General features: G+C 44.4%; 1 protein-coding gene across 1 annotated transcript; it reads left to right on the top strand. All coding sequences in view use genetic code 11, as the record gives it.

Annotated features, from left to right (window-relative positions):
* Positions 1-6,887: 6,887 nt before the first annotated feature.
* On the top strand, positions 6,888-9,192 carry EGR_06980 (Proto-oncogene serine/threonine-protein kinase pim-1; the record flags this gene model as incomplete). The annotated part of the gene is made up of 5 exons (XM_024496229.1): positions 6,888-6,993; positions 7,083-7,249; positions 7,332-7,698; positions 7,775-7,973; positions 8,055-9,192. 5 exons carry the CDS (start codon positions 6,888-6,890, stop codon positions 9,190-9,192), a joined length of 1,977 nt encoding a protein of 658 aa, XP_024349346.1.
* Between the last annotated feature and the right edge of the window lie 885 nt (positions 9,193-10,077).

Here is a 10,077-nt window from a genome sequence, read left to right as displayed (position 1 = left end):
CATTATTTAGCCGTTGATCAGTTGGAGGCACTTCTCCGAAGTCATCTTGTTTACACTTGTGGGTGACCGGACTTCTGAAGCACTCTGCCCTCCTCACATCCGGTAAGGCCACTCTTTAGCCTTCCAATCCACTCGTGGAGGCAACGACTGTATCAGAAGAGTACCTGCGCTAACGAAGAAGGCATTTCTAGATCTGTAACACACATACACACCCTCCGCTCACTAACAGACCCTGATATATGCTGCTACTCTGTGGCTCCATTTGCATAAGTTCCTCAGCCCGCCAACACCTGCCTGTCTGACACGCTCTGGTGCCTGATTTACCGCATCCAATGAAAAGGCAAAAAAATTGCCACATTTTAAAATAAAAAATATGTTGGAATAAATGTAAACTTGTCGTAGTTTTCTAATCTTCAGTCCAAACGCCGGCATTGTCAAAGAGGTTCCATGGTCTACCCCAAATCCCCAAAAAATCTACTATGTGGATGCGAAAGGACTGGTAGGCCACAAGCAAGGTAGAAGAATAAAATCGCGGTGACTGAAGAGCCCGCTTATTTAGGCTTACATTTTAAGCAAATAGGTAGTCACTACAAAGCTGCCTTTTTCGCTCGTGTGTAGCCACTAAGATTTCCTGTGGTCACCACTCTGCTTCAACTGGGAATAAGTTCTCCAGTGAAAGCATTGAAGAGGAAGAAGAAGATGGTGAATGGTCATCAGCGCAACAGTGCTATTTATTAGCAATTGTGCCTGTTGTAGGTATCCTCGGCACCATTGTATGCTGAGTTTAATGAAAGGCAAAATGTTGCCAAAAAAATGCATTCGGCAGATGCTGCTCAAGAGTGGACCATCTCCTACAATGAGCCTTCTCTCCCCACCAGGTACTCCTAGTGGTTGTATTTACTTTAAAGCCACATGAAAACGGAAAATGCGAGTTTTTTTTAAACTATGATACAAGCTGTTTCTTCTAAGGAATGAAGTTATAGCGGGGTCTATCTCAAGGTCAGTTGTATTGATAGGGGCTAAATCGCATTGCCTTAGCAGTGGTTACGTGGAGGTGAATAGTGGACGTTTGCCAACACCGGACCAGACCTCATTCCGGCCCATCTGTAGTGAATCTCTAAATATCCAGACATCCACATGGGCTATCGTCCGTCCGTGGCGGCTTGACTTGGGAAGTAGCCACTTAAGTGAGAACTGTTATTCTGGTAGATAGGATCCGCCTTCCACTACCACCAGTGTAGCGTCACGAGAGTTCTTTGAATTCGTTTTAACACATGCCAAGATAGGAGACCGATCTATAATGTACGTAAAGATTGGTCGGCGTGCTGGAGGCAGCCCTGTCACAAGACAGGAACCTGTTGACTTCCCTCCAGAGCCACGATCACAGAAGACTCCAGTGGTATCGGAAAAAAAGAAGGAAATGGGGCACATTACCATTACAATACCCCTTCCCTGATAAGAAGTATGCCATCATTATGCTTTTGGTTTAATAAAGTCTGACTTGGAAATTGGTTAATACCCCCCCTTCAAACTTAAAGTAAACATTTCTGTAAGCTGGATTTCGTTTCTCTCAGTGAAGTAAGCTAGATTTTGGCATAAAGGTCTTTGAGCATTGGTTTGTCAGCCCCTGACTTGATGATACACGGGCGTGACGGTTTGTGATGACCTTGGTGCAGTCAGACAACCATTCAAAATCCCTCACTCACTCTGCTCACTTGAAAATAGCTCTTTTTTCTTTCCCCATATTGCCAGTTTAAATGTAAAATAGGGTTTTATCAAAGTTATAGCAAGTTCTTTTGAGGTGTATTTGATGGTGGATTTGATAGCCCCCCTATGCAATCGAATAGGCTAACAGAGCATGCAAAACCCGTCCCCTGAACCACAATAAACGATATATTTTGCGCTCAAAACAAGCTATTTCAAATCTTTTCAAAAAGATCAGATTATTTTCCTGAGTAAAACTCTTCATAAAATGACTTTTTAAACTCTCATTTGGTTGATTTGGGGTTCCATAGCAGTGAATGCATCATGCCAATCTGATGGGCCAGCGTGCAGTCAGTTTCACAGTCAGAACGGAAGATGTGGAGAGCGATCATGTCTGAGCTTGATCTATGCCTGTTTCTCACAGGCTAATTCACTATCCTTACAGCTTGGCAATAAGAGCTGTCACTCCGAATCGGAGGAGGCTGCGCAACTCATGCGCAAGTTGCGCCAGAGAGGAGAAGACAGCGTTCTGTCATTCCCAGACTAGTGCAAGTGGATGTGTGCACCACGGGCACGAATCCGTCTTCAACGGTATCCTGCGCCCTGTCAAAGAGTCATCTCCCTGAGGCAGAGTGAGCTGAGAACTAGGCGGCCCACGGTAGAGGTCACGAGGGATAAAAAACGAACTCGGTAGTTTATTCTCAATGCACCATTTAAGCCATTTTCCTCTTGATTGGAAGAGGAAGTAGTGTGGATCGTTTTGAAACAACGAATTTGCAAGGATGAGGGAACAATTCAAGTAAACTAAAATACCGTTTTCACTGGGTTATATTAGTGTCCAATCAAGACAAGTAGGAAAATAGACAGGAGAAAATCTGACTTAGTTTCATTTTACAAAAATCTGAAGGTGAAGCAAACAACTTCTTTGTATTTCTGACCAATAAAAAGCTAAAAATTTCAAATTCTTTTGCTGAATCAACTTCGCTTTTGCGCTGCTACTAAAGTGGTAATTGCGGAGAAATATACAAGATCTACTTTGAGTTCGCCATTCTCTAGTGCTAAAACCTGTTTGTCGACTGCGTTGGATGTTCACTTGCCACAAGAAAGACAAAAAATACCTAGATTGCATGTGGTACAATAAAATTGTTGACAGGTGTAAATCCTACGACCATCTACATTGTCGTTCTCACTGTATTGACTAAAAAAAAACAGTCTATGCTCCAACTTTCGCTGCCATAAACAAACCTGAAAGCCAAATCAACCTCTTTCTGGAAAAAATAATATCGCACCCTCATATTGACTAGTTTTTTGTTCCTCCCCGTTTGTTTTTGCTATGGAAATGGTAAAATAAACCTGACACTTTACGCAATAAGACTCTGAGTCATGTATAATTTAAGCGATGGAGAATATGAACACACTCCTTACACCCCCTCACCCTTTGGAAGCAAGTCAAGCGAAAAAGAACTCATTGCATCACACTGATTGAACCAAAAGTCAGCCCCGGTCGCCGATATCATTGTTAGTAGTATGTTATACGTACTATACGAATTTCATTGAAAACACTAATATTTTTAGCAAATTTTACACCAACAATGACGCATTTAACCAAATCCACACCTTAGAGAATATCTGCATCATTGGGGAACTTTTCGCTAAAGTGGGAGATTCACGTGGTGGCAAGCGTTTGATTTCGTGTAGGCCTACATTTAAACGACGTCGCTATCCCATCAACCAGCCTGCTCGCACGTCTACCTGGAACAGATTCTGTCCCTTCAAGCTGCTTCCGTGCATTACATATTAAACCACCCACAAAAGTGGGTCATTTGAGTCAAAACGGCGTTACATGAGGAAACAGTGCAACTAATGCCTCCGTCTGCAACGAGGAGTGAATCACAATAGCTGGTAGCTCAGCCACTTTATTTATGCCTCTGCGTGGGGCCAAGAGTGAGTGTGCGAGTGATAAATGCTTTTGTGGCTCAGAGCCAAAAAGGCATGAAAGAAATTTTCACTAGAAGGTGCAAAAAAACTGAGGAAATGCTATCCCAACTAGTCGCTTGCAAATCTTTTAGGGCTTTAAAATTTGGAGTCTTAATTGATTGTAAACCCTACGCTCCCCTTCAAATTCTCGGATCATTGGGTAAAAATAAGAATTTTACACTTTCTAAGGAGGTAGATTGATTGGACCGGTCCAAACACCCACCGATTAACCCTTTTCCATATACAAATATACTTAGCTCCGTAGGCGGAGCAAAAATACGTTGAGCTGGCTTTCTCTACGACTTGAAAAAAGAACCGGCTTTGAAAACTGCTTTTTAAATAGATTCATAAAAATCTGTTAGATTTAGTAGCCTATAATCAAATGGTCTGGAAAGCAGTAGTTTTGCTGACTGGCTTTTATTTCATTTTGGGGTTTTTGTTTACAAATCGCTTTGCCTGGGACAATGGTTTTGGGCTACATACCATTCCAACCTCATGAATCAATCGACGATAAGTTCCGTCCTCATACTACTGATTACGAGGTTATCAGTAGTGTTTAGTCGGGAATGACTGCAGAAACTGCAGAAGCACCTGTATGTAAGCGTTGAGCCTGACCTCATCATGCCCTCACTGTTCAGTTAATCTTGTTAACCCAATTATCATATAACTTGCTGCAGGTTTCGTGCCTGTGGACTTATTTTACTCTTTTCCAAAACTAACCAACATGAAGAGGCATAGTCTGCCCTCACCCGCATAATGCAATGATTAGGAAAAAAAGCCACCATTTTGCAGTAGGGTAAGGGTTCAAGCAAATGTTACTTTTTTCCCCATCAAAGTACACAGTCTTCCACTTCCCCTGGAGGTGAATTGGGCCTAAGCTTGAGTTAGGAGCAGGAAAAAGCACATCCCAGCTAGACTTATAATAGATGCAACATGGCGATATCTCCTTGACTCATTTCCTGATTTAAATCTCCACGTAACTAATGGCCTTATTGCCCTCTAGCTATCATCAAGCCATACCACCCAGATAAAATGCACTAGGATTGCTACGCTTATTTGGAGTGAGGGATGAAGGGGAGTCACAGCCCCCTACGTAGACAACCCATGAATTGTCCAAAAATTCCAAAGTGGAAAAAAATACTTGTCTATTTCTGAGGATGGAGTGGACTGACAATAGCACCACGAATTATTCCCTCCATGCTGCTTTCAGTGTGTTCATTACAAAGTTTCCTACCTAAAACCATCCCTTCTGTGGACTTTGGAGGAGAAAAGGTGAGGGTTGCTAATAGAAACGTTTACTTGGAAGTTGACTCAATAAGGAGATTTGTAGGATGAGCATGTAGATTGAAGGGGTTTTAGCCGACACTCTGAATGGCACTCTCTTGAAGGTATCACCATGTAGTCCTGTCATTCGGCGCCGATGAAATCACTAATGGCCTTTTAGGTAGGGAGCCCTCTTGTCAACTCTTACACAAAACACTTTAGTACCACAGTACAAGATTAACTAAAAATTCGTCTTGGCATTAGATTTGACTGATTTTTACGATCTTCCTCAATGTAATGTCCAAAATCTCTACAATCTGGCTGAACATTTGCTGGCGCCGTGGTGGCAGTCGGCTGTTAATGTCCCATCCATCCGAGGGTCCACATAAATCGACCATTGGCAATGCTTCTTGGTCCAAATAATGGTGAAAAGAGGAAAAAAGCACGGTAGAAACTAACCCGTTTCTCATATTGCAAAGAAATCGGGACTACAACTGAGATTCGTTACAAAATTTCATTTTGACATGAAATTTGGAGATAATCAAGGCGCCGTGGAATCGTTACTAGGCTTGGATGAGTTGAACGCAGGGTAATAGTGAAATCTAACCAAAAAGGAGAACAGAGTGGAGGCTCCGTATATCGCCTAAATTCTGGAAAAAACACTTGCACAAGCACACACACGCACACGCCCTTACCGATTAGCCGAGATAGTGGAAAACTTGGAGTTACTCTGGTGTGATCAATCACGAAGGCGGAGGAAAGTTGCCAAGACCAGGAGGACAATCACTAGAAGAAATCACCAACTCTATACAGTAAGGGGTGGTGTCTAGTAGCTCAGAGTCTACGCTATCCTTGTGTCGCCCGTGCACACCCCTGTTAGTATAAGCCAGAAAGAAAATAAGAAGCGATTATGCAAAAGGACCGTTCTACATAGGTAATACTTTCTCACCTTAGGAATGCAAGTTATCCTCCTAAAGGAAGGGCGTTTGGTATCCATCTGACACGGACCCCTGCGGAACTTCAACCACCATAAACTATTCGCGCATGTTTTACTTCAGGCGCGTAGGATTCGGAACAGGACAAATCCACAAGGCTAGGAAATGTCAGGTAGCAAAAAAAAGCTGCAAATAACAGGGGGAGGGGTGGAGAGGGGACACCGCATTAATCGTTTCAAGAGTGAAATCTGGGAGCACAAAACCTCTACAAGGAGCAAAATATGACGGCAAAATATGTACCCCATTACCACCACATCAGATGGATAAAAGCAAGCACTAATTCACGCCGTAACTTTCAGGGCTGTACTAAGCACAGACGTAACGTCTCTTGTCGCGTCGAGGCGTGTCTACAATCCATGAACTCCAAAAGTGCACAAATGTGTGCAGCACTCCTGCCCCTTTTGGCTCTCTTAGCCTGTGGAGGTGTGCGCTCGTATGGTGTACAAAAGTGATCCAGTCTAGCCGATACGTTACCCAACCACCGCTCCAACTACGCAGATTGATGAGTGTGCGTGCAAACACAAAAAATGTTGGTTGTAGTGGGAAGAAAATTGCCATTTATATCAGCGTTATTATTACTTCTCAGAATCGAGTGTTTCAAATAAAAAAGAAAAACTCAGAAAAAAAAGGAATTCGCTTAGTGGACAGCCGCTCTAGAAGCGCAATTCGCGTGATGGTGCGGAGGTATGTGTGGCACCCACCAATGGCGTTTGACCCAACTAGCTATTGGCTCAGCATAAAAGGTGAATGGTATATAACCGACGAGTAGAAATTCGCATTTACAAGGCTTTCCTACAATTGGTTGGTTGGAGGCACAGTGTGCCAGCAGTGCTTTACACACTCCACCACACATACGCGTCCTACGGTAGAGAGAGGAGGTACTCGTTAATCACAGCTGTCTTTTCCCTCGCCTTTTTTTTGTTTGACGTCGTTGAGGCTGTTTCCGACATGGCAGTCGACCATTCAAGAGACGTGAACAAGTGGTTCCCCGAGCCTCGCAAATTGAATCCGCATATGCGCTATGTAGAAAGGACATCGGCAGAATTGGATATCAGTAAGTAATGCTTTTTTTGTGCTTATACATTTTTTACGTTTTCACTTCCCCGTTCATGTGTATCTTGTGTGTTATTTTATCAATCGTAGAGCTCAATGTGATAAGGGATCCAGATGTCTTTGATCAAACCTACTCCCTGTGCACCCAGGTGGGAAAGGGTGGTTTTGGGAAGGTTTTTCAAGCCAGACATAATGGAAACGGTGCAAAGGTTGTTATAAAGCAGGTGGATTCTGATCGTGTGCCATGCTGGTGTCGAGTAAGTCACATACATTCTACTCTTGTGCTTTGTTGGCTACCACAAGAGTAGAAACTGAGCCCCTTTTTTGCCCCTCCCTTAGTTGGATGACGATATGCTTCCAATGGAGGTGGTTCTGTTGAAAAAGCTTTCACATATCGATGGGATTTCCAGAATGTTAGAGGTCTACGACCTCCACGGAACGTGGCACATTGTGATGGCCGGCAATACACCCGCTGTTCAAGACCTATTCGACTACATTTGCAAGCGAGGCTATTTAAGCGAATGCGAGTCCGCCTTCATAATGTATCAACTTATTGGCATACTGCTGAAATGCCACGAAGCTGGAGTTCTACACCGCGACCTGAAGGATGAAAACCTTCTCATCGACTCGGATAATCATGAAATCCAACTCATTGACTTCGGATCGGGCGCCTTCTTGCACGATGGGATCTACAATGATTTCGATGGTAATTACTTAGCCTGTCTGTCTGGCTTCCTGTTTTGCGTAATTTAAGCTATTTCAACGCTTCGTTTCTACAACAGGTACACGAGTTTATTCTCCGCCGGAGTGGATAAAAACTAATGGATATCGCGGAAAATCTGCTGAAATTTGGACGGTGGGAATTCTTCTTTTTGACATGATTAACGGGGATATTCCCTTCATGAGTGACCATGAAATCCTCTCTGGTGCAGTACAATTCCGTCGAACCCTCGTCAGCCACGAGGCTATGGACCTTATACAGTAGGCCTCCTCTCAGTCCAAATTCTCTTTCCACTGTCCTCCTGAGCGGGCTCGTTTACCCTTGTCCATACCTTCTTGTAGTTGTTGTTGCCGTCTGGATCCACGTGAGCGTCCCACGCTAATGGAAATCCTTCTCCATCCATGGATGCGGCTTTTCCGAAACACAATTTCTAGGCTCGAGTGCGAACCCTCTCAGTACGCCCTGGATGAGTCGGCCAAGTATATGCCATCGCCTCTGGCTTCTTCCATTACTGTTCGTTCGGGACTTTGCGATCTTGCGAACTTGTGCATTGCACAGGGCAACATCCCGTTGAGTCAGTCGGAGTTGAAGAAGAGGATGGAAGAGGAGGAGATCCCGGAACAAAAGTCCGGACCAGAGAAGGTGGGGAATGATGCAGGAGAAGGAGAACGGATTACAATCCAAACTCAGGAAAACTGTGAAGTTTCACCCGATCTCCTGCCAATTCAATCCCCGGAATCCGTTAGCTCAACCTATAACGGCCACGTCCACAGTGGCTATCTTAGAAGACGGGGACCTTCTCCACCCGCTAATAATGTGGATAGCAGCATTAATTCTGTATTTCGTAGAAACTCAATCTATATCAACCCCACCGCTCCCGGTCGTCTCCATCGCTATGACGCACGACATCCACAACCGGATGGACATCCGTTTTTTCGTCAACAGCAGCAGCAACAGTTTAGCTGGGACATCTTGCACGACTTCGAATTTCAGGAGGAGTCATCACGACCCAACTCCAACGAGTCCCACAACAGCTCAGGGTATTTCACCCGTTCAAACTCAATGGAGGGGGAGGATGATCAGGCTCCAGCATTTCAAAACCTGGCCACTCTCGCGCAAGCCAGTCAACAATTTGTATCACCGGCTTCCGCATACCCCTTGCTGAGACGAGGAGCGCCGATGGACAGCTCCCTGACGGTCCCCAATACTGGTGCTGCTGCTGCTGATAAAAGTGATGATGACGATGTTCCAGAACCGGATGTGCTTTCCACTTATTCGTGCCTTAAACGCAATCTCAAGACGGCCTGGACGCCGACTCTTTGGGCCTATGAAAGCATCAGGAAGAGAGATAGTTGTAGCAAGTGCCAAGCTATACCGACGACCTCAAGCGGCAGCAGTAATGGCAGCAGTGCCAGTGATGGCGGGGAGGACAAGGATGCTCACGCACAATCTCGTAGCTCTAAACCGCGTAAATTTTAGTTTTTGTAAATGTAATGGAGCTATTATTAGTATTTACATCCCATGTCCTCTCTTCATCCCTCCGCCTCCTGCTTCCTCCGCTCTCCTCCCTAGTACTACCTCAGTCCGGAGGCGATTGTCTTCAAAAAGCGAAAGTAATAAAATAAAGTGTTAATGATCTCTGTTGAAAGTGTAAAAAGTAATGAGCCGACATCGAGTGAACATCCCCTTGGTACGTCGATTGTGTAGGTCCACTTTCACGCTCTGACTGACTTTAGCATACCCAGACTGTTTTTACTTACTTTCTTTTTGCATTATGAAACCAATAAATGTTTGCTATTGTGTTATCAGCCACATTTTCTCTCCTGACTGGTGGTGGAAGGCGATTGTAGAGTGGGGGCATGGTAATAGCTGACTGGCTTTGTCTGTCCGTGTTTGGAGGCGTGTACCTTCTAGCTGCGAGTTGTGTGTATTGGTGTAGAGATGGGCGGGAAATGTCGCAAAGCGTTTCTTCTGCCTCAGCGTGCGGTTTCGAGGTGCTTATATCGGCTACACAAATACCCTCAAGTAAAGGAGCCTTTGATACCGCAATCTGCAGACTCTAGGTCGGAAATGGTTTTAGAGCAAAAGGTCATAGTATTTTGCTTGGGAAATCGGCCAACCAATACGATGGAACTTTAGATTCAGTGTTTGCTATCGAAGTTGCTTCCAAAAATCTTCGCTAATATGTGGACCAAATAGAGGGGGTTTGGCAATCTAGAACTAAGCTAACCGAATACTCTTTCCTGGACATGAGGCTCTGAACTGAAGTGGCTTTTCCAGTCTGTCCTGGTGTTCTAGTTTCGTCCACTTCTAAATCCAGCCGCCTTCGATCCACTCATCTGTCCATCGATACGATCACTCAAA

Source organism: Echinococcus granulosus, assembly GCF_000524195.1.
Source record: "Echinococcus granulosus chromosome Unknown EG_S00067, whole genome shotgun sequence".
Taxonomy (NCBI): domain Eukaryota; kingdom Metazoa; phylum Platyhelminthes; class Cestoda; order Cyclophyllidea; family Taeniidae; genus Echinococcus; species Echinococcus granulosus.
Note: the sequence above shows the minus strand (reverse complement) of the source record. Positions and strands in the feature narration are given on the sequence as shown.